This window comes from Pogoniulus pusillus, chromosome 13, assembly GCF_015220805.1.
Source record: "Pogoniulus pusillus isolate bPogPus1 chromosome 13, bPogPus1.pri, whole genome shotgun sequence".
NCBI lineage: Eukaryota > Metazoa > Chordata > Aves > Piciformes > Lybiidae > Pogoniulus > Pogoniulus pusillus.
The window spans coordinates 26,892,046-26,917,342 of record NC_087276.1 but is presented as its reverse complement, the minus strand read 5'-3'; the positions used below and the strand labels follow the sequence as shown (position 1 = coordinate 26,917,342).

General features: G+C 47.4%; 1 protein-coding gene across 11 annotated transcripts in view; it reads right to left on the bottom strand.

The window, feature by feature from the left end:
* MAD1L1 (mitotic arrest deficient 1 like 1) overlaps positions 1-25,297 on the bottom strand; it is a 511,231-nt gene that overhangs the window by 164,414 nt on the left and 321,520 nt on the right. For 10 of the 11 annotated variants that reach the window (XM_064153676.1, XM_064153678.1, XM_064153677.1 and 7 more), the window contains exon 16: positions 13,059-13,266. In XM_064153676.1, the coding sequence (XP_064009746.1) occupies positions 13,059-13,266 (208 nt within the window). Of the gene's footprint in view, positions 1-11,022; positions 11,208-13,058; positions 13,267-25,297 lie in introns of those variants that run through there. The other variant, XM_064153680.1, reaches the window with a different exon arrangement.

Sequence of the window (25,297 nt, the reverse complement as noted above, 5' to 3'; positions counted from 1 at the left end):
AATGCAAGATCAGTGCTGTGCAACCAGCACAAACACCAAGGACAGAATCCATATATTGATGTGGCTCTGAGTGGTCCTAGTGCATTTCTGGGAATTTGCAATTCAATAGAGCTTATCCCTTAAAAAGAAAACAAGAAGTTAAGGATATAATTCACCAGCTATTGAGACTGACGGGAACTTTTTGCATTGCATTTGAATATGGCTCCCTCTCCCTCATTCCCTCCCTCCTGACACATCTACCAGAATATTAAGGCAGAAATTACCTGCAGTTTGTTTGTACTATATTTAAACAGGCTGAAAACTTCTCAGCTCTCTTAGTCTGCTTTCTAACCCTGCAAATCCAAATCTCTCCTTTCTAACCCACCAAAGCCAACACTCTCCTCTCTAACACACCAAATCTAAAGCTCTCCTTTCTAAATCACCATATCCAAAGCTCTCCTCTCTAACCCACCAAATGCAAAGCTCTCCTTTCTAACCCAGCAAATCCAAAGCTCTCCTGTCTAACCCACCAAAGCCAAAGCTTTCTTTTCTAACCCACCAAATGCAAAGCTCTCCTTTCTAACCCAGCAAATCCAAAGCTCTCCTGTCTAACCCACCAAACCCAAAGCTCTCCTCTCTAAGCCACCAAATCCAAAGAGCTTCTTTCTAACTCAGCAAATCTTAACTCTCATCTCTAACCCACCAAATCCAAAGCTCCCCTCTCTAACACAGCAAATGCAAAGCTCTCCTTTCTAACCCAGCAAATCCAAAGCTCTTGTTTCCAACCCTCCAAATCCTAAGCTCTCCTCTCTAACCCACCAAATCCAAAGCTCTCCTCTCTAAGCCACCAAATCCAAAGAGCTTCTTTCTAACTCAGCAAATCTTAACTCTCACCTCTAACCCACCAAATCCGAAGCTCCCCTCTCTAACACAGAAAATCTAAAGCTTTCCTTTCTAACCCAGCAAATCCAAAGATCTTTCCAACCCCCTCAAACCCAAAACTCTCCTCTCTAACCCAGCAAATCCAAAGCTCTCCTCTCTAACCCACCAAATCCAAACTCTCCTTTCTAACCCACCAAACCCAAAGCTCTCCTTTCTTCCATGGCTAGCATTTCATGCACTTTAATCCACGTTACCTTTGTACCAAATAAAGTAATTGAAAATACTACAACATCATTGAAAATACTACAAATAGATGTAGGTGACGAATGAACTGATGTAGGAAACATAACTTTGAATCTCCTGCCTTTTATGCAATTAAAATATCAACTTAATTGTTGGATCTGTGCAAGCTTCTCTCATTTCAGTATGTAAATCAGTCTCTATTACTCTCTAGCTCAAAGAATGTGTTACTCTGCTTACTTGATTAGGCTGGGAATTGCTGGTCCTGCTGTCACTGTGTTTACACTTTAGTGACAAGTTTGCACATCAGATTCACATAATGCAATGTCATCAACTTACTCATCAAATATAAACTTCTTAAATACAGCCTCTGCTCTAGAATGTTGAAACAGCCTTATTTCACTTCATTTACAGCCCCTAAATAATCAGAGTAAGGGAAAAGAAAAATTGGGAACATGACTGGAAAACAGCATTCCCCAGGAAAAACAGCTTCCCATAGAGACAGGGGAGTGAACCAGAAAAGCAGCCTGAGCTCTTTGGCTTCAGAATTGTACTTGTCTGCTCCCCCCCTTTAGCATGTGGAAGGAGTAGACATACTTTATTTCTCAGTCTCTACACATTTCACTCCACCTCATTTGGGATTCGGCGTTAAGGAGCCCCTATTTATTTCGTGAAGGCAGTCAGATTTCAGCTCCTGGCCACATATACTTACCTGGAAACTGAAATGAGGGCTCCAGAGAGGAAAAAAAAAGCAAATCCAGTCATTTTTTCCCCACCATGAGCCTGCCACGACATGAACATCACCACCTTGGATAGCATTGAGAGGGAAAGTGTACATATAAGTACGTTCAGCATCTTTTCTGAATCTAATAACCATGCTCAACCAAGGGGACATTCACCTTGCCAGCACACAGCTCTTTCAGCTGCTCCCAGTAACCTCAGCACCCCTTGCAAAGTTCCTTGACGAGATTTTTGCTACTGTCTGCTGCTCACAAAGAGCTCACCAAGCTTTAATTTCCAGCAGAAACAGCGGAGTGACAAGATGCAGAACAGAGATCTGAGGCTCTCCCCTGCCGGAGCTCTCTGCCATGCTGGCAGGCTGGTTTTTCTAATGTCAGGGAAATTGTGTTGGCCTGAATTCCAGCCATCAGCAGAAGCCTTTCTTCTCAGTCCTGCTGACGAATGAAAGAGCATTTTCAATTGTGTACATCCAGAGGCCTCATGGCACATTGGTCCTAATCAAAAGCTGCTCTGTGATGCAAACTGCTGCAAGAGGCAGCTCGTATCGCAACCCCGCAGGTTCCAAAGGGCAGCTGCAGATAATACTGCATCTCCTTCCCTTCAGGACAAGTGCTGGACTAAAGAGATCTAGCAGGAACTTCCTGACACCAAGAAGGCAACAGCCACACCACAACACCCAATCGGGACAACACAACTGCCAAAGCTTACCAAGACCCACAAAGCTCAACAGGCTGCTGGCTTGTCTCCAGCTAACAGAGAAACCATCAGACCAAAGGGATACAGAGAAAACAGATATGTAGAACCACAGCCACAAAGGCTGCTATCTGCAACCTTGTGATACAAATCTGATGTGTTTTACAGGCATTTGGGGAGTGGGAAGGGATTAAAATATCTGACAGGAAGGTTTCAGCTTCTTCCACTGCTCATTGACTTCTGCCCTTGCAAAGTCTTCAAACTTCCCTTGATTGTCACAGAGTCACAGTACTAACCAGGCTGGAAAAGACCTCTAGGATCAGTGAGTCCAACCTTTCATCTAAACCTCCTAATTAACTAAACCATGGCACTAAGTGCCTCATCCAGCCTCCTTTTAAACACCTCCAGGAATGGTAACTCCATCACCTCCCTGGGCAGCCCATTCCAATGCCAATCACTCTCTCTGACAACAACTTCCTCCTAACATCCAGCCTAGACCTGCTCCAGCACAACTTCAGACTGTGTCCTCTTGTTCTGTTGCTGAGTGCCTAAGAGAAGAGACCAACCCCACCTGGCTACAGCCTCCCTTCAGGTAGTTGTAGACAGCAATGAGGTCACATCGTTGCCTAGAACTGGATGCCTTACTCAAGGTGTGGCCTGACCAGTACTGAGTACAGGGGAAGAATAACCTCCCTTCTCATGATGGCTACACTGTTCCTGATCTAAGCCAGGATGCCATTTGCTCTTCTGCCCACCTGGGCACACTGCTGGCTCATCTTCAGCTACTATCTACTGGCACCCACAGGTCCCTTTCTGCCTGGCTGCTCTCCAGCCACTCTGTAGCACTGCTTCAGGTTGCTGTGCCCAAAGTGTAGAACCCTACACTTGGACTTGTTAAATCTCATCCCATTGGCCTCTGCCCACCCATCCAGCCTGGCAAGGTCCCTCTGCAGGGCTCTCCTACCCTTCAACATTTCCACACCTGCTCCTAGCTTGGTGTCATCTGCAAACTTACTGATGCTGGACTCAATCCCCTGGTCCAGATCATCACTACTGACCAGGACTGGGCTCAGCACTGATCCCTGGGGGACATCACTAGTGACTGGTTAGGAGAAGTTAGGAGATATATTTAAAAAAAAAAGACAAAGGCCCTTGTAGGAATCACTGGAGGTATCCAGGATCTCCAAACATGAATTGGGTGGGAAAAAAAAGGAGCCAGGAAGCAGCTCTTTTGCTCTTTGTGAAGGCTAAGTACAGTCTGGGTAGCAAGCTTTGACTGACAGTAGGTTTTGCACATTCAGCAGCTCCAGCAGAGCCACGTTAGAGGATTCATTACAAATCTCTGGCTCCCCGGACAGCAGATGGAGTCTGGAAGTCCCAGTAACGTCTCAGTGGCACCTCCCATCACAGTTTCACAAGGAGCTGCAGGCTGCAGGCCTCCTCGGGGGTTTGTTGGGTCAGCAACCCCTGCCTGCCTGCTCATGTCCCGGCCGTTCGCAGCACACAGATTAAGTCGTGCTTGGGGGCAAGTCTCTCTGGTTGTTTAACAGGCTCATGGCATGCTGCCACAGGCAGGGCACTCTGCCTTCAGTACACTCAGTGCTGCATGACTTCACATCTGTGTTATCTCCAAAAGAACTCCAGTATCTATCTGGATGACAAATGCTGTACGTGATAAAAGCTGGTTTATTTCTTTTTTTAAACTGAAGAATGTTTCTCTCAGCACTCCTGAGGTGCTGCACTTCAACTGGAGCCACAAAACCTGCTTCTTCACAGGGGCCAGTGCAGACTTCAGCAGCACAGAGCTTTTACCAAAGGCTGTCCTTGGTGCTGAATTAGAATCATAGAATCAACCAGGTTGGAAGAGACCTCCAAGATCATCCACTCCAACCTAGGACCCAGCCCTGTCCAATCAACCAGACCATGGCACTAAGTGCCTCATCCAGGCTTTGAAGAAGTAAAGAACTCTGGAGGGGCTAGGTCGTATTTTCAGAAAGGGAAAGAGTAGCCTTGAGACAGTGCAGGCACACAGAGAGAACAAAGCTCTGAGAAACACAACAGCACCTTGTTTTCAGAAAGGTGCAGTACACCTGAGGAAAATTCCATCAGCAGCTTCCAAAATCTAAGCAGAGAGGATGAAGAAAAAGGTGCAGAACAGAGGATGCTACAAAGGCACTTAAATGATAATGCTGCCAAAAGCAAGGTGAGAGTAGTGGCAACTGAGTCAGAAAGGCAGCAGCACCTATGCAGAGGAAAAGCTTGGTGCATAGAATCATAGAGTCAACCAGGTTGTAAAAGACCTCCAAGATCATCCAGGCCAACCTAGCACCCAGCCCTATGCAGTCATCTAGACCATGGCACTAAGTGCCTCATCCAGGATTTTATTCAACACCCCCAGGGATGGCAACTCCACCACCTCCCTGGGCAGCCCATTCCAATGCCAATCACTCTCTCTGCCAACAACTTCCTCCTAACATCCAGCCTAGACCTCCTCCACCACAACTTGAGAGAATTAGGACCTATGAAGGCTTTGTGGCTCTTTTCCTTGTGGTGAGGCTGCCCAAATCTATTCACACCATTGTACTCTACAAGGTGTTTGTAGACTCTGCTCACCAGCCACTGTAACACTGTCAATACTGCAGTACTGGAGGCCCAAATCTGCCTCTAGCCTTTTGGGAAAACAGTTGCATTTAGCAGCCTCACCTTGTTCCATGTGGTGCTGGGCTGGGACAAAGGAATATGGATGGTAAGGAGGGAAATCAAAGTAAACTCTGTTTAATATATCATCTTATTCCCACTATTAATACACTATTCAGGTCCCAGACTGGTCTAAATGTCTTGCAGCAGAGAAGCTAGCTCCATAAAAACAATAATGACAATCACTAGCTGAGAAGTGAGGAGATGGCCCCAAGGAGGCTCTGCTCTTCAGCCAGAGTCAGCACGGGAAGGCAGGCAGGCTCAGAGCAGTTCAGGCAAAGCAGCTCCCAAGGACTGCTGCTACCAGCACTCATCCTGTGTGCTACATTCCATATTGCTTGGGTTTTACACACTAATGCTACATAACATTTCTTATGCAGGCAGCAGAAGGCAATGATTTCTTTTCCCATCAAGAATGTGGCCATCTCTGGAGTGCAAGAGGACAGAACTTCATCAGTGCACAGCAAAACACCAGAGGCAAAGAGAAGCTCTTTATAAACTTCAGAAGAAATTGGGACATGCAGAAAGCAATTACTGCACAGGAGTACAGGCAGGGCACCAAGGCTAACATCTTGCTCTTACCAGAAGTCATTTGAAGACAGCAAATGTCCTGGACCTTCACTTTGCATCTCTTCAGAAAGAAGACAATTCTTCCAGAAAAAAGGGGAGGGTAACTGACACCCAATTAATCCTTCCCCTTAGGAAGAAAAGCCTGGATGAGACACTTAGTGCCATGGTTTGTTGACTGGATAGGGCTGGGGGATAGGTTGGACTGGATCAGCTTGGAGGTCTCTTCCAACCTGGTTGATTCTATGATTACATGACTGAAGAAGAGCTGCCCTCTATGCACTCACCTGGCCCAACCTTGTTTGACCAGAGAGGCGCTGGGAACCATCAGCAGAAAGTGAGATACCAATGCTGTGCCTCTGTGTGTGCATGTGCTGGTCTGAAGCTAATTGGAGTATTTTAATGAGAGGAATTCGATTACAGGCTGTGAAAAGGAAACAAGAGTGATGTCTGCTTCACTCATAGGCTTGCTGAGATGTATAAAAACAAGAACACAAGTATACATAAGAAGAGAGTCTATCTGTCAGAGTCGGTGTCTGTGGTTTCTCCCTGGGCTTCTGCTGCTCTGCCTGGATCTGTGTAACCCAACTAATCAGTCTGCTTCTAACCCCCCTTGCCAATCCTTCCAGCTCACCTTGCACGTAAGGCAGACTCTAGGATAAGATAGAGGGGTGAAAAGAAGGTGGAAGGGTGGTTGGGAGCCCCTCCTGGGGACTCTGGTTTCTGGGATGGATGTTGTGGTTCTGTATTACTTTTAACTTGTGTATTTCATAGAATCATAGAATCAAGCAAGTTGGAAGAGACCTCCAAGATCATCCAGGCCAACCTAGCACCCAGCCCTATCCAGTCAACTAGACCATGGCACTAAGTGCCTCATCCAGGCTTTTCTTCCTAGGAGAAAAGATTAATTGGGTGTCAGTTACCCTCCCCTTTTTTCTGGAAGAACTGTCTTCTTTCTGAAGAGATGCAAAGTGAAGGTCCACCTCCACCTCCCCAGGCAGCCCATTCCAATGCCAATCAGTCTCTCTGTAAAGAACTTCCTCCTAACATCCAGCCTATACTTCCCCTGGCACAACTTGAGACTGTGTCCCCTTCTTCTGTTGCTGTTTCTGTCTATAGCTGCAAATATTTGTAATCTATTGTAACTATCTGCTAAGCTGTGAATATAAAGCTTCAGTCCTTAACTTCCAGGCAGCTGAGTCTAGTCTGAGTGAATTCATTGTGTGTGGGGCATGTAGCTCCCAAACCATCACAGTGCACCCACCAGCTCCTAAGGTCACAGAAACATCCTTCATCAGGTGCACTCAGGTTTCATTCGCAGGTGCAGCCCTTCTGATGTGTGGATCTCCTACACACAGATGGTAGGAAGCACCAAGGCTTCCAAGCACCAACAGCTCAGCCAACTGTGGATGGAGAATGGCAACTTCTAAATTCCATCTGCTCCATTTTTTTTTGTCACCTTCTGTACTCAGAAACACATTCATCAGGAGCATGCTGGGACAGTGACAAATTTTACCATCTCTGGCTTGTCACTTCATGAAGATTAGATTATTTTAATATTAATTCATTACCCAATTTAATTCCAATTAATTACCATTTTACAAGGCCATGGCATGACAGAAGACAGCCTCTCTCGAATACCAGATGTAGCATCTCTGTTAGGGTCAAACACCTGCCCTAGGGTGAGACTCACTGGATGATCTTGGAGGTCTCTTCCAACCTGGTTGATTCTATGATTCTATGAAAGACCTCCTGTTCCTGGTTTTCCCTAACAAGGGGAAAAGGACACTGAAAGCACTGAGGTGGATGAACAGCTGAACAGCTTTCCTTTATTTGGTAGGATTTTGCTCAGGAAAATAGTTCACTTCCAAAATTCTCCACAGATGTCTGAAATCAGAGTTGATTTCCCCATCCTCCTCCCTAGTAGAGGTACCAGGCTGTCTCTCAACAGAAAGCACATCAAAAGCTCTTTTCCTCTTTCTCGCAGAGAGAGGCTGTGTGAAAGAAGGGAATGCTCCACTGTACCCATGGGACAGCAATAAATCATGAGGGCTCACTGAAAATTCACGTGACTGCATTCTCCATGGGTGAGCTCTTCCTACCTTCAAATATACTGCTTTTCAGATGAGAATACAAATGGAAATAAGCAGCACCTGAAGCACCCTCATTTCTACCCATGCTTTGCTACAATACACAAGTCATCACTCCTGCCAGACCCCCGTTAGCTGCCATCTACCTATTTGCTTGCAGCTAAGGTGCAACTCCACCTCTAGCAGCACCAGGAAACAAAAATGAAGAGGTCCATTGGGACCACAGAAGACTAAAAAGGAAGATCTAGAGACACATGAGCTGAAGAGAAATTGGGAACAAACCCAGGAAAATCTACGTGAAGAATCACAGAATCAGGCAGGGTTGGAAGGGGCCACAAGGATCATCTAGTTCCAACCCCCTGCCACGCCCAGGGACACCTCACACCGTCTGAAGCCTCATCCAGCCTGGCCTTAAACACCTCCAGGGATGGGGATGAGGATGAGGCTTTCACCACCTCCCTGGGCAACCCGTTCCAGCCTCTCACCACTCTCCTGCTGAACAACTTCTTCCTAACATCCACTCTGAATCTACCCATTTCTAGCTTTGTTCCATTCCCCCCAGTCCTATCACTCCCTGACATCCTAAGAAATCCCTCCCCAGCTTTCTTGTAGGCCCCTTTAAGATACTGCAAGGCCACAGCAAGGTCACATTGGAGTCTTCTCTCCAGACTGAACAGCCTCAACATCCTCAGTCTCTCCTCATAGGAGAGGTGAAAAAAGGCAGAAGATGCAGCCTGAGACACAGAAAGGAGGGGGGAAGGTGTGAGGAGGACAGGGAAGAGAAACGCAGAACTGGAACAGATTCCAAACCTGGGCAGCGATGCCCCAACGCCACCTTTCCAAAGCTGTTACAATCTGCATCCTTGCTGCAGAGACAGGAGGATGCAGAGCCTCTCCCCAGATGGCTGCCTGACCTTGGTGCACTCTCCTCTTACACAACCAAGACCTGGGCAGCCAGTGGGAGAGAAACAAACCCCCCATAAAGGCACAGCCCATTCCCGTAATGCGGCTGCTGGGATCTGCCCCACTGGCACCGCACCACCCCGCCTGCAGCCTCGCGCCCTGCAGAAGGCTGTCGCAGCTCACACCGTCCCCAGCTCTCCTTCACCATAGCCCTGGTACCCGTTTCAGCAGAGGCTATTAGGAGTAAATGAGAGCAAAGGACCACTGAACCGCATGGCAAGTCGCCAGGCTGTGCTGCAGCCTCCAGCGGTTCTGCTCAAAGAGATTTAAAGTCCAGCATAACCTTGATTTTTAATAGAGTCACATTTAATGAGCTTTAACGTCCACAGCAATCATTTCCTTATTACCTATCCAGGAGTCAAAACCATGATCAGAAAAACCATGCTGCATCCCAGGCCAATGAATGAATTTCATAATGGCCAATGCATTATTATCAAACCCATCGACATCGTTGTCCTAAATGCCTTTATTTTTTCCCTTCCCCCTTTGGCTGGGATAATTAGAATTCCTTGAGCCTTAAGTGTAATTGTTGCAGATCACGTAAGCCTGCTGAACACAGCAAACCTGACTGGCTAGAGGCCACCCAAATCCCTCACTTCTGCCAATAAGCTGGTCAGGGCATACGGCAAAACGGGCTGATAAAATCTTACATTTCCCTCTATCTGTCAAAAGGCAAAACTGCAAACTTGGATTCTGACCTTTGTTGTCTTCTCAGCTTTTATCCACGCTCTGCCTGCTCTGTCCTTGGTCTTCCTTTGTCCTATTCAGCTCTGATATGGGGGACACCTCACCTCAAAAGCTCAGAGAACTGAATCTGCCTCGTGCATGTGGCATAGGAACGAGATGGGTAAACAGACATATGGATACTGCATCCAGTTCTGGAGCCCCTGGGACAAGAAGGATGTGCAGATGCTGGAGCATGTCCAGAGAAGGGCCAGGAGGATGCTCAGAGGGCTGCAGCAGCTCTGCTAGGAGGACAGACTGAAAGAGTTGGGGCTGTGCAGTCTGGAGAAGAGGAGGCTCCCAGGTGACCTTCTTGTGGCCTTCCAGGATCTGAAGGGGGCCTACAAAAAAGCTGAGGAGAGACTTTTTAGGCTCTCAGGGAGTGACAGGACTGGGGGGAATGAAGCAAAGCTGGAGGTGGGGAGATTCAGACTGAATGTGAGGAGGAAATTGATTTGCATGAGAGCGGTGAGAGGCTGGAATGGGTTGCCCAGGGAGGTGGTTGAGGCCCCATGGCTGTAGGTGTTTAAGGCCAGGCTGGATGAGGCTGTGGGCAGCCTGATGTAGAGTAGGGTGTCCCTGGCCATGGCAGGGGGGTTGGAACTGGATGATCCTTGTGGTCCCTTCCAACCCTGACTGATTCTATGATTCTATATTGCAGCTGGCAGAAAGGGGTGCAAGAAAAATCCTCATTCTTGTTATTTCTTTTTTATGGAAGCAGCTCCACAAACCTCACTGAAACCTGCTCCCTTATTACACACAACAAACCCTCCCTCCTCAAGGCAGCCAATTGCACAGTGACAAAGAGAGCAGAGGGAGTTTCTGCTACATGCTCCTCATTTCACACCTTGAAAATAGTCTAAAATGGAAGGCATATGGAATCCATTCCTGTGGGCAGAAGTGTTGAGATCCTTAAGAAAACAGAAGCAGACAGCGTAAGCTTTCTGGCCACATGAATCTGTGTTGTTAAAGCATTCCTGGACCAGCTGTTGCATCCATGCTGTGGATGCTGCATGAGTTGGGCGGGATAGAGTCGATGCAGAAATGGATGCAGTTTGCATGGCACACTTGATGTGTGGTCCCCTAACCCACCAGGAGCTCTGCCCTGCCCCAGCAAGAAGGTCAAATCTGGCATTCACCTGGCTAGTGTAAGGCCAGCTCAGATATCTCTGCCAACCTCACAGTCAGTGCTGTAATGTCCTCAGTGTCTCTTATCCTTATGCACAGCCTTCCTGCTCTGACCACGGCGCTGAATGAAGTGAGGCTGTAGCACTATTTCTGGCAACACCCCTAGTGCCTGACAGTGATGCACACAAGTACATAAAACACATGGAAAAAAAAAGCCAAGATCTTTCCATGTAGTCTGGTTTACTACACACATGCCCTGGTCTTAGAGATATTCATCCACAGGGCTCCTCCATCTTTCACTCACAGCTCTTTAAGTCATTTTGTTTACATGGACCACTTCCATATGCACTTACAGGCACTCTAAGTATGGAAAGGGCTCTCCTGTGACTGTGATAAATGACACTGAAGTATTTCCTACCCTGCTAGGCTCTGCAGCTGATGCTCTCTCCCATCTGAGTTGGTGGCCAGAAGTCAGAATGATGTAGCATGGGACTGGGGCAAAAGCTAAAAAAAATAAAGCACTGCATATAGGAGAAGCTGGAAACACCTTGAAACCCAGTGAGCTGTTTGTTTTCCTGTCTGAATCAAAGGCAGGAGATAAAACAGCTTTAAAAATGCATCTCTTATGAGCTAAAGACAAACCTGGTAACATCCCAGCACAGAAGCACTTCACAAACAGCTAAAAGCAACTGCATGAATGGCAGCAGAATAATAATTATGAATAGCAAATCGCAGAAGGCATATGTGAGAAACTCCTCTCCCAGAAGAAATGGTCTAATTACTGTAGATGATACCCCAGAGGTTCATTCAGCAGCAGCAAAGACACGGAGCTGACCTTACCTCTGCATCCTCTCTGCCCCCTGACTGGCACTCTCCTCACTGGGCACTGTCACAGTGAGGATCCGCAGCATGAGGTGTGCTGGGTAGCTGGAGGCACAACGGCAGAGGAGCACTGGGCGACAGGCTCTACTGGCATTTAAAAGCCAGTGCATTTCAAATTCAAATTGCAATGCAAGAACCGTCCCCAAGAGCTGCTTGAGTCTCACTGGGGTCTTAGACTGGAAGCTCCTGCGGGCAAAGGCAGCCTTCCTTAAACGCTCTGGAAGTGTTAAATGCTTATTCATTTGTTAGAGCATCCACTAACAGCAGTGACAAACTGGCATTGTACTTCTTAACACCCAGGCTGCTCCTCACTTGGCAATCCACCTCATTGACACTTCTCACCCTCATGTTTTTAAGGGTGCGTAGTACCATAATCCACTATGAGATGCCAGAACAAGCACATTCTTAGCAGTTATAAAGTAATAGTGTTTGAGCAATGGGAAAACAAGCAAGCTACCTTGTGTCATAACAGTGAAAGATGCTCTATTCTGCCTGTGTTCTTTAAAACAGGGGCTCTGCCATTTTGAGGCTCTCAAGATTCCAGCGCACACAGGCTCTGCACCCATAGTCCCATCTGAGGGAGGATCCTGACCTCCAGACTATGACCACAGATGTATTGCTGGACCACAACAGGTTAGCTCTACGAAGACCTTCAGCTCTCTTTTATTTTTCTCTTCCCTAGCAAGAACACCTCGAGTGCAAGGTACACGTGAGGGAGTTACAGTAGTAGGATCTCTTGGGCTCCACACAATGCCTCCACTCTGCCTGGGCTCCTGACAGTGCTGTAGGTGATGGGTCACGTTTTACTGATACCCTTACCTTGATTTACAGAGTCTGAGAGCAAGTCTGGAGGTATTGACTTTGGGGTTACTGTACTAAAAAGTCTTGTTCAGGTACGTGAAGGGAAGACAGACTGTATTGGAGGAGAGCCAGAGATTCTGTGAAATGTATTTAGCTCAGTGAAAGATGTACTCTATTTCCACGGAGTATTGAATGTAGCTGTGATTAATGGGGCACATACACACTGATAAACAATATTAATTTGTTTTAAGCCAGGTCTGAAAAGATTTCAACCACTTGCTTCCCTGCAGCTATGAAAGTTATTTCCTGCTGTCTGTACTACCTCAAGGGCTAAACCAGCTCTGAAAGGAAGGAAATATTTCCTTTCCCTCCATCAGCAGCACCAGCCTATGAAGGCTGTTGTATTGGTATTTCATTTATCATGAACAAATGATATGGATTATTATTATTATTATTATTATTAATCCTTACCACCCACCCTCTGTACCAAACTGCCACAGGATTGCCACCACACATTCACTCACTCCTGCATCGAGCCAGCTTTTTTCATTCTCTTTAGAACAGCTCCATCAAGCACACAGTCTGCAACGTCTCCATCTGCTTCTGCACTCAGTTCTTTCGGCAGTGTGAATGAATAAGTGCATTAACCACGACCAGAAGCCAGCAGCCTACCTGCAATTTCTTGTGGTGACTGAAAACTCCCAACTCCTTCCAGATTCCCAGGGATGGAGCCACCTCCTTCGACCGCCCTCAGCATCTCCCTCAGCCTTTCACACTCCTCCTGGAGGTGCTGCTGCTCCTCCTTGCGCTGCTGCTTGGCCAAGCTCGCTGGGTTCATGCTGAAATGGAGCACTTTGGTTCTGCTGGGGTCATAGTCACCCTGTGTGGCAGAAACAACAGGAAGAGATTGAGAACCTGATCCAGCCTCCAAGTCCACTCAGTCTGTATCACCCTTTGTGTGAAGAGAAACAATATTAAAGCAGAGAAAGGAATGCTCAGGCAGTGATAATGTTTTACTCCAATGGTTTAAGTCAGCCCTTCTCTGTGTAGCTTCTAATGCTCTTGCTACTCTCTTTAAAAAACAAACCAACCAACCCAAACCACACAAAAAAAAAACCCCATTCAACACAGCTTGCTCTTTGGCTGACACCTCCACATGCAGAGATGAAGGTTTGTAGCCCTATTTCAAACCTCTTAGTAGCAGGAGATTACAAAGCATACATAGAAACACCTTTACAGGTCACCCAGTACCAGCCTAATCTATTACTCAATAGGAGCCAGCAATGTCCATAGGACTCCAGTAGTGGAGTCATTAACGAGTTGTATCAGTGTGCTAGTTTGAGCCTAGATGGGATATTTTAGTGAGAGGAATTAGATTCTAGGCTGTGAAAAGGAAACAATGGTGATGGCTGCTGCACTCATAGGCTTGCTGAGATGTAGAAGAACAAGAAAACAAACATAGATAAGGGAGTTTTGCCCTCTGGCTTTGGGCATGCTTTTCTCTCTCTAACCTGCCATCTGCCTAACTAATCCTTCTGCTTCCTAACCCCCCTGGCCAATTCTCCAAACTCACCTTGAACATAAGGCAAAGGTAGAGGGGTGGGAAGAAGGTGGAAGGGTGGTTGGGAGCCCCTCCTGGGGACTCTGGTTTCTGGGAGGGCTGTTGTGGTTCTGTATTACCTTTTTAATTGGTATATTTCCATCTATAGCTGTACAGGTTGTAAATAGCTGCTTGTATATTGTGCTAAGCTGTAAATATAAAGCTTCATTAATTTCCAGCTTGGCTGAGTCTAGTCTGGGTGGTTTTCTTAAGTGTGTGTGTGGGGTGAGTAACACCCAAACCATCCCCATCAGCTCATCCCAAGCAAGCAAACAGATATTTCATTTTATCACAGTATCACAGTATCACCAAGGTTGGAAGAGACCTCACAGATCATCAAGTCCAATCCTTTACCACAGAGCTCAAGGCTAGACCATGGCACCAAGTGCCACGTCCAATCCTGCCTTGAACACCTCCAGGGACGGCGACTCCACCACCTCCCCGGGCAGCCCATTCCAGTGTCCAATGACTCTCTCAGGGAAGAACTTTCTCCTCACCTCCAGCCTAAATTTCCCCTGGTGCAGCCTGAGGCTGTGTCCTCTCGTTCTGGTGCTGGCCACCTGAGAGAAGAGAGCAACCTCCTCCTGGCCACAACCACCCCTCAGGTAGTTGTAGACAGCAATAAGGTCACCCCTGAGCCTCCTCTTCTCCAGGCTAACCAATCCCAGCTCCCTCAGCCTCTCCTCGTAGGGCTGTGCTCAAGGCCTCTCCCCAGCCTCGTCGCCCTTCTCTGGACACGCTCAAGCATCTCAATGTCCCTCCTAAACTGGGGGGCCCAGAACTGAACACAGGACTCCAGGTGTGGTCTAACCAGTGCAGAGTACAGGGGCAGAATGACCTCCCTGCTCCTGCTGACCACACCATTCCTGATGCAGGCCAGGATGCCACTGGCTCTCTTGGCCACCTGGGCACACTGCTGGCTCATGTTCTCCTCAGAGGTGAGCTGCATTCAGAGCAGTTTAAACAGTCAGTCAAGGCCTAAGACAGCAAATTAATATTCTTTCAAAGTGAGAGGAAAACACTGATGTTACATTTGTGATTTCAGAGAGACAATTTTCCTGTGAACCACAGGAAGCCTCACGACCATAAACGTAGTAAAGCATTAGCTAATGCTGCCTTCCACGGCACTCTGCCCGGCTCAAACCCTATAGCACAGCCTGCACAAAAAGGCATTTTTTATGGTAATATTTTTACTTCAATTAAACCTCAAGGCCCAAAGTGATTTTGTAAACATTAATTAACCCTCGAGAGCAGCATGAGGTAAGTATTACCCCAATTCTATCATTTCATTTTCATTAAAGATGTGCTAGAACTTTATGCAGGGTTGTTTGGGTTTTTCCATGCAAACCAGAGCAGAGCCTGAGCTACCTCACCCTTGAATTGCTTGTAAGAGACCCCAGGAGATCCTCTTCTCAAACATCTTTTATTGAAAGTACTCCAGCCCCACGTTGTAAAGTATCTCTGCCCACAGCAGGGAGTGAACTGCCAAACCTTGCTGCCCCACAGCCTCTAGCAGCAGATAGGTGTGATAAATTCATGGACCACAGCTCTGCAACAGGACCCTGCCACAAGAGGGCTGGGGCACATTCTCCAGCATCTCTGGCTGCTGGGAGAGCACAGCTGAGCTTGTGGACTCTTCCAGAAGAGCATCTCCCACCACTGTGGTCAGAGATGCTGCTCTGGGCTAGAAGAACCACGGGTAAAGGCCAGCTGGGAACTTTCTACATTCACATGCAACGCCTGCAACATCTCACAGCTGCGGCAGTGCCCCCTTGGGGGAACCACACTGCAACTCTCCTTTTAAAGCCTCCCTCTACTCTAGATGGCAGCTGGGCAGAAGGCAGCTGGGAGAGGTGTGCTCACCCCCCGAGGTGCAGGTGCCCACAAGCACTGCCACGCTCTGGATGCAGCGGTGCAGTCAGAGACGCACAGGCGCTGTGGTGGTCACAGCTCCCCTGCAGTCCCCAGGGCTGGCTGCCCTTCTGCCAGCTGGCTCCCAGGGCCACACCAGGCAGATGGGCCCTGCCACCCAGGAGGAGCAGCCAGAGCTGAGGCTGGCAGCATGCCATCAGCCGTGCAGGCCAACGGGAAGCACAATTTAGAGCTAGGAGAAGATGTGAACTCTTAAAGCACTTTTGGCCAAGACCATGAGGTTCAGGTGCTGGTGAATATGAGGTTTGTGCCTTCTTGACTCTACCACCAAAAATATCATGGTGCTCAGGAGACCCAGGGAGCATCTGCAAGGGCAGTCCATCCTGCAGTCCCACAGCAATGGGTCTCCATGACCCCAAGTCAACACACAGGTTAAGATAAACATCCTGGACCTGATAGCCCAGCAGGGACAAGAGAAGAAACAATCCCACTGAAAACCTCGGCCAGGAGAAACTCAGGAAGGGACTGAAGGGCTGGGACCTCAGACAGCAGCTCAGAAATGTTGAAGAGAAGGAGCACGAAGGCAGCTCTCCCCAGCAACACGCTGGCATTTCCAAACCTGTTTCCCCACTGAGCTATCTCACTGCTCCTGCTATTTGCATTTCAGCACTCTTCCAAACAGGTCAGGGCACTCCCTGCTGTCCAGTTTGCCTTTCGAGGGAAGAGATTCAACTCCAAAGTTTGCAGTGGGGGTTAGAGGGCTGGCAAAAGGATGTCTTTCAAATCACAGCTGCACAGCCTGCTTCTCCCTGGTCCCAGGAGTTTTCTGACAAGCAATGAAGGGCAGATCCAGCTCCAGCTCCCTGGCGGGCTGCAGCACCAAGGTCAGGCAGAGCTGACATCTCCTCACCCTGGCTGCCACCACTGTGCTGTCTCCAGCACCCAGTGTGGGGATCTCTTGTACATTTGAATCACACCAAGGCTGCAGACACTTCACGTGAAGGATGCCAGAGTGGAGGACAGCCACAAAAACCTTCAGATTGCTGCTCCCCTCCTGCTGGGACCACTTTAACTCACGCTGCACTCGTCTGTTTATTTTGCAGGCTATTTACTCCTTTAAAAAAGGTCTCTCTGGCCTTTCTGTAAAGCCCTGCCATGAAGCTGCAGTCCTTTGCCTCTTATAGATCTTTCAGCCCATTTATCCTCTCCTTTTATAACATGCCCACTTGAAAAATCATGCTCTAAAACTCAGCACTAAGAGTCAGGCTTATTTCTGAGGCTCACCAGCGTGCCTGAGCACATCAGTCTGAAGCTACAGTGAGACAAGCAAATCTCTTAAAACCCCACTGTGTTAGGAAGGTTGTGGCAGAATCCATCTCATTGAACAGTTCTGGGAGATCAGGGACATGTTTGCTATGCTACTCACATTTTGGGCTAGGGGCAGTAGCTTTCTCTTTATTCTACACAGCACACATCAAACCAGTACATTTCTCCCTACAGCTAAAATATTAGTGCTGCTGGTTTATATTCTAGTACTGCCTGAAAGAAACCAAAGGAGACAGGGATCCCAGTGTGCCAGGTCCTGTCCAAACCCCACAAGGAACTACTACCTAAACCCCAAATATCAGGCAACAAAGCTTGAAGCTGCGGGATGTGAGAGGAGCAGAGGTATGGAAGGATGCAGCCTCCAGTTTGGACTCCAGCATTAATGTGGCAGAAAAGCAAACATCTTCAGAGATGACCCTGCTCACCACTAGGCCATGCTGCCACATCAAGCAGAGCTTTACTTAAGTCTCTCCATGAATTTTTAAAGATATACTAGCATGAAACCAGGGAATGAAGCAAACAATCTCCTCTTGGAATCCCTCTAGCTCTGGAAAACAAACATTTCTGTATCCTCTCTGTCACCTCTCCTTCCTCCCACTGGAATGGGCTACCCAGGGAGGTGGTGGAGTCACCCTCCCTGGAGGTGTTCAAGCAAAGCCTGGCTGAGGCACTTAGTGCCATGGTCTGGTTGATTGGCTGGGTGCTAGGTTGGCCTGGATGATCTTGGAGGTCTCTTCCAACCTGGTTGATTCTATGATTCTGTGAGAAATTAGCCTTACTGATCACAGTTTTGTCCTTTGAACTCTGCAGCAGAAGCCTGGAAAATGGTGGTTTGGGCACTGGGAGAGAGAAGACCTAGAACAGCTCTGTCCACTTAGAAAATCATTTCTAGCCTAAGGCCACTGATGGGAAAGACTAAATAGTGTCATTTGAAAGCTGAGCTACAGAAGGAACGGCCACACTCTTTGAAGAGCAGCTGGAAGCCCCCAAGCAGCTCCAGATGCTGCTGCTGTGCTGAACTAACACATGCAAGGAGTCATCACTCAATAGAGTTAAAAAGTGTCTTGCAGCAAAGGGTAATGTACCCCTAGTTCCTCCTAGAGGCACAAAAAGTGTGCTTCAGGTTTGGAAACTTGGCCTGAATGTAAGAACTGACCAAATGTACTTAAGCTGACCAGGCCTCTCTATAGAAATAGAGACAACTGGGGGTTGCAATCAATACATGACCTACAGCCAGCCCCTCTGGTGGAAAGCCACCCTGGCCCTGGCTCACTCAGTCGATAACTTGGTGGATCATTCTGCTGATCAGAGAGCAAAGATCATAGAATCAACCAGGTCGGAAGAGACTTCCAAACTCATCCAGTCCAACCTTTCACCCAGCCCTAGCCAAGCAACCAGACCATGGCACTAAGTGCCTCATCCAGACTTTGCTTCAACACCTCCAGGGACAGTGACTCCACCACCTCCCAGGGCAGCCCATTCCAATGCCAATCACTCTCTCTGACAACAACTTCCTCCTAACATCCAGCCTAGACCTCCCCTGCCACAACTTGAGGCTGTGTCCCCTTGTTCTGTTGCTGCTTGCCTGGCAGAAGAGACCAACCCCACCTGGCTACAGCTTCTGTTCAGGTAGTTGCAGACAGCAATGAGGTCACCCCTGAGCCTCCTCTTGTCACACTACTGAGAGTTTCTCAGCAGTACCCCTTCCTTATCCCCATTTTTCCCAATACTTTAATAATTGGAAATTGTAGAGATGGCAAAGAGTAAATAACTTGAGCTGGAGAGAACTGCTGGCATTCATTGATTCTTCTTTCAAGGAACAGCACCAAGCCAGTAATTCAGATTTGACAGGGGAAAAAATGTACACAGAGCTTCAATTTAGGAGGAAGCAATAAATACCTTGATTGATTGCAACCAAGTCTGGTTGACATTTAGTAGTACAGTGAATTATTCATTCCTGGAAAGCAAGATGCTAACTAGCTGATTTGGTGCTCAAGGCAGCAAAACCATTTCTGTGCTCTGCGAAGGGCACCGGACATTTTTACAGAGATGATTTGTTGACTCTCACATGTTAATATGTTCTACAATTTGTGAAATAATGCTGTTTTGATGCATTATCCTCAGCCTTCCAGACACATGCCCCAGGGTATGCACAAGGGGAACTCTCTCACAGACAACTGAGAAGAACCATCCCATTACTTCTGTCCCGATGGCGCAGTCATTATGTTAGACATCCACCACAGATGCAATGCACAAATATTGTCTTAACACAATATGTTCTAAGCACACAGTGGGACATGGCAGAACTACTTAGCAAGGCTCTGGCTATCAATACACCTCCTGACAAAAGAGAATTTGCAACAGGGCCAATTTGCCATGTAGAACAGAGGTACAAGCTCAAGTCAAACGCTGCTGCCTTCCTCCCCACTTGCATCTCCCAGCTTGAAGAAACCACCCCAAGGAGATAATTGTGCTGATGCTGTGTGCCATTTTTTAAACTCTATTATGGGCAAACCGTCAGGAAGTTGGTCTACATGCTGAAATTACAGCTCAAAAACTTCCTAAGTAATCTCCCCATTAGGGAGGAATCAGTCAAGTGACGAAGCAATGAGTGAAGACAGGATTGCTTTCATCTCCGAAACCCAGAAACTTTTCCTTTAGAAGAGGAGTTGTTTAGAAGAACAATGAAAGCTGCCAGTGACAGCACCTTGAAAAGGGCTGAACTTATTTTGGCATCTCTCCTCCTGGTTGTTTGAAAACCTCATAGTCCCAATTCAGGGATGTCTTTCTCCAGGAGCTATAAAAGCTTTTCTCTCTACTCAACTCACTTTCACAGGCCCACAGGTAAGAAAAAAAAGAGCTTAAAACCAAGTGGGCTACTTTACATCTGATGAAACATTCAGTCCTTAACAACTCCGTTTAAGATTTATTCATCTGCTGCAGATTTCTCTAATCAGAAAGGCAGAGCTGGTAGCCAAGGGAATAGTCTCAGCTGTTGTGAATAGGTTTATCTAACACTGCTAATGAAATTAAAGAAGTTCACACGTCCCAGGGAGGCAATGACTGTCAGAACTTCAACTGCCTTCACACCCTCCATAGGCTCCTCCTGTTTAATGCATTTGAAAGCCAAGCTGTCAAAACCCACATATGAGTCTGACACACACTTAAGTGCTGTGTTTTCTCATAGCCTTGTTGTCTATCAAGCTTAAAACATTGTGATTTCTGAGCAGCACAATAAATTCTGGTGGAGCATATGGACAGATGAGTTTAATCGCTGCTCGTTTGCAACGCAACAGATTGTGCTTGCCCCTGCTGAGAAAAAGCTGATGGTTGGAAGCTCTTCAAGGGAAGGACCATTTCTTTATTGTGAGACTCTCAACACACTGAGTGCCACCCAAATACAAGCAACACACATGGCTGATTTCTTAGCTAAGGGATTTGTTTCTGTGCTGACTTCTCAGGAGAAAAAGCTCCAAGGTTTCTGGTCTGGGATGCATTATGCAACGGTTGGGAGCTTAAACAGAAACAATCTAAAGGTGCTTAGTAGATTGTATCAACTTTAAAGAAGTAATGGGTCAGTAGTTCCCTTGGAAGAGCATCCAAATTAAGGACTGAATCTCTCTGTAGGAGACAGATGGGAAAGTTTCTTAAATACAGATATAAAACATAAAGCATCAGCTGGAGGGGTGGTGGAAGAGGAGTGTTTGAAAAGCATCCAACTGCCCGCGGAATATCTTGCTTCCGTTTGCTACCTCTTGTAGGGAAAAAGTAGCTGAAATTGTCAACACTAACACATGGTAGATGACTGGGTGGTGAATGTTCTGAACTCTTGAGGAGAAGATGATACCAGCACAGCCTGGTTGTAAATTCTGGTAAGACTTGGACTAAAACAAAAGAGGGAGATGTTTAGATGGGGAAAATCAGGGGTTTAGCACTCCAGAAAGAAAAGTGGTGGTGAAAAAAGAAGTGGTCCCAGAAAGAAGAAGGCTACCAAAGAAGGTCACCATCTTGGGTGGAGGAAAGGGGCTGGTGAAGAGGCTGGAGCACAAGCCCTAGAAGGAGCAGCTGATAGAGCTGGGGGTGTTCAGTCTGGAGAAGAGAAGGCTCAGGGGAGACTTCATTGCTGTCTACAACTACCTGAAGGGAGGCTGTAGCCAGGCAAGGGTTGGTCTCTTCTCCCAGGCACCCAGGGAAAGAACAAGAGAACACAGTCTCAAACTGTGCCAGGGCAGGTTTAGGCTGGACATTAGGAAGCAATTCTTCATGGAAAGAGTGACTGGCATTGGAATGGGCTGCCCAGGGAAGTAGTGGAGTCACCATCCCTGGAGGTGTTTAAAAGGAGGCTGGATGAGGCACTTAGTGCCATGGGTTAGTTAATTAGAAGGGTTAGGTGATAGGTTGGACTCAATGATCCTAGAGGTCTCTTCCAACCTGGTTAATTCTATGATTCTGTGAAAGGTGATAAGGTGGAGGAAGGTGATGGAGATCAGAGAGAGGAACAGGATGAGGATCAGGGGATGCCCAGAGGCCTCAGCCAGCTGTCTTTGACTGGTGACTGGATGCAGACAGGACTTTCTGCCCAGCCATCCTGCACCAGCAATGACCTACCTGAGGGGAAAGGATGCTGAGCCCCAAAGAAGGCAGCAGAAAGGTAGGGGAGGAAACAAATTGTGTGAAAACACAAAGCAGAGTAGAAAGTCTGATATCATTGGCTCTAAAATAAACCCCAGTATCCAGATCTGCAATGGGTTGCTGCTTACTCTGTCCCACCTGTGAATATCTCCTGGCTTGCTTTGGTGACTTAACACTGCCCAAGGTTTCTGGCAGGTCTCTCACTGTGTCAGACTCCAGCTACTTAATTCTTCCAAAATCCAGGTTTCTGATGGCTGCACTGCTGCTTTTGGGGACCTGCAAGCTTATTCCTGGGATTCAGTGTCTCCTCCTCACACAGATCCTTCACACAGCTCAAGCTGCAAGAAAGGAATTCTTTTCCCAAGGATTCAGGTTTCTGGAGCTACTGTTTTGCTTTTCCAAACGTGGTTGTTTGTGAGCAAACACAGCCACACTTGCACAGGGGCTAATAAATAGCAGCTAATAAATACCCTGTTGCTTCTAGTGAATTATGAAGGCAGAGAAGTCACAAATCATTAGAAGACATCTTAGAATGTATTTATGTTCAGCTTACAGTTAATGGTATATTATTTATGTCAGGAATTGTCTGCTGTTAGTCCTGCATCAATACTCATTGGAATTTTTACTCAAAAGATAGAAAACAGAAAAACAGTGGGAAGGCAAAATTGGGATTTATCACCTGAAAAGCAGATGTAAGGTCCCCAGCAACTATAGCTCATGTGGCAACAGCTTATTAACTAGAGTCAGCCTGGCTAGACAGATGAGCAGCTTCTCCTGGTCTAGCTTCATTTTATTTTTGCCTTAACAGTTTTGTTTCCTTTAAAAAAAAAAAAAGTGAACTAATTCTGTTGCTCAACTGCCTCCTACAGAAGGCTCTAGGAGGTATTTCTGCACCCAGCACACAGCAGCCTCAGAACGTTTAATCCCACCTCAGGAAATGCCATTTTAATGGAAATTCTGTTTCTTGGGTTTGTTCTCTTTCCTTTTTTTTGTTTCTTTGCTCAGGCTTGTTAAAACGATTAGAGCAAAACCCAAAGTAAACTGCATCCCAAAGAGCTCCCTCTGTACCCCCTGCACAAAGCACAGCAGGCTCACCAGCCCCGGCTCCCTCGCAGAAGATAGCTACACCGAGGAATCTTTAAAGCCCTTGGAACAGGAGGTGTATTGACAAAAATGGATTGCAAAGATGAGACGAAGCAAGCTAACAAATAAGGAACAAGCACCACCTGTTCCTCACAGCTTTGCCAGTATGTGCACAATTGAAAGCAGAAATAGTTGGGGGAGGGTGGGGAAAGAATCCCCAGAAGGTGGTGGATGTTGGGCGAAGGCTCACTTGCTCCCACCAGGTCTCACGCTGGTTCCCTACCTTCTTTCTCACATTTCTCTGTCATTTTTCATATGTAAACCTGCAGAACACACAACCCTGAAACCTGGGAGTGGAAATTCACTTGGGTGACATTTTCATCCTTCTCTCTCCAGTTCCTAGCCCAACTCCTGCTACTTCTTCCCCAGAATAGGAAGATCTTTCTCCTAGCTCCAACAATAACTTCTCGCTCACACACTTTGAGATTCAGGCAACTCTTCTCCAGCCTCCTGAACACCCATGTTAGCCATTTCATAGCATCACAGGATGTTGGGGGTTGGAAGGGACCCAAAGAGATCACTGAGTCCAAGCCCCCTGCCAGAGCAGGACCATACAGTCTAGCTCAGGTCACCAGGAACACATCCAGACAGGCCTTGAAAGTCTCCAGAGAAGGAGACTCCACAATCTCTCTGGGGAGCCCATGCCAGTGCTCTGTGCCTCAGTGCTCCAAGAGAAGTAAAACATGCAGGACAGGCTTAAATCTCTTTTTCCAACCCATGCATCAAGGCAAACACAAAGCTGAGGGCGAAAGAGGGTCTGGCAAAATGCACCTGGGTAGACGCACAAAGAAGTTTCCAGAACAGCAAAGGTGAAGACAACCAGTGTTAGTCTGAGCAATGCCTCTTCAACCCCAGTAGGTTGCCAGTAGGGAACTCTACAGGTCCCACCAGCACAGCAGATTTCAGATCCTCACCCTCACACACAGTGACATGAGCAATCTCATAGTCCTCGCTGCATCTGCAGTGTCACCTCCACCACCTGCATCAGCTGCGCTGCCCACGAAGACTTCACAGTATCACAGTATCAGAGTATCATCAGGGTTGGAAGAGACCTCACAGATCATCAAGTCCAACCCTTTACCACAGAGCTCAAGGCCAGACCATGGCACCAAGTGCCACGTCCAATCCTGCCTTGAACAGCTCCAGGGACGGCGACTCCACCACCTCCCCGGGCAGCCCATTCCAGTGTCCAATGACTCTCTCAGGGAAGAACTTTCTCCTCACCTCCAGCCTAAACCTCCCCTGGCACAGCCTGAGGCTGTGTCTTCTTGTTCTGGTGCTGGCCACCTGAGAGAAGAGAGCAACCTCCTCCTGGCCACAACCACCCCTCAGGTAGTTGTAGACAGCAATAAGGTCACCCCTGAGCCTCCTCTTCTCCAGGCTAACCAATCCCAGCTCCCTCAGCCTCTCCTCGTAGGGCTGTGCTCGAGGCCTCTCCCCAGCCTCGTTGCCCTTCTCTGGACACGCTCAAGCATCTTCTACAGGGCCTCTCCTCGTCTTTCCTGAGCTGCTGTGCCACACTGCATGGACTCATTGATATTCCTCCCCACGGCCCTTTTTAGTGCAGCATCCACAGCAAATTAGCAGAGAGACAGAGAGGCGGTTGGAGCTGGGATGTATTACAGACTACAAAGCTCTAATCACTCTAATCACACGGCTCTAACACCAGACCCCAGCTTCCCCTACGACATGTAACACATTTGGGCACCGCTGCAAAACGACTAATAAAACGAAATGTCTCAGCAGTGCTGCTGGAGCCCTTCAGGTACAGTTTTTAAAAGGCAGATCTTTTCTCTATACCCACTTTCAAATGCATTCTCCCCTGGAGGATGCAAGACTATAATTTGCATGGAGAGAGGCATTCAGATGAGGCCTGGGATGCAAACAAACGTGACAAGAAGGTTAAGAGTCAGGGTGGCAAGGCGCGAGTTGGGATGATCTAGGAGCAAGAAAAAAGTGCAGTCAAATGCTCACTGTCCTTTTGAATTGCTGCTCTTTCTTCTGCTGAGATGGAAGAAAATCACAGTCAGCTCCAGGATGGTTTGTTACCACCTAGAGATTTGAATTCCAGGGTTTCTACACTGGTGTTTTCAAGGCAAGGATTCCTGTCTTCGCAGAGAACAAAGTCCATAAAAAGTTGCTATTATTTACACTCTAGCAGCATGCTGAGGAGACCTGTGATGGTTCAAAAACCTCTGATAAAGACACTGAACAGAAAAAGCACACAGGTTCTGAAAACAGCCCCAAAGAGCTCATGGTTTGAGTTATAAAAATTCTGTTTGGTTTTTTTTTTTTCCAGCAACAAGACTTAACTTCATGGTGGGAAATGCTGGCTTAC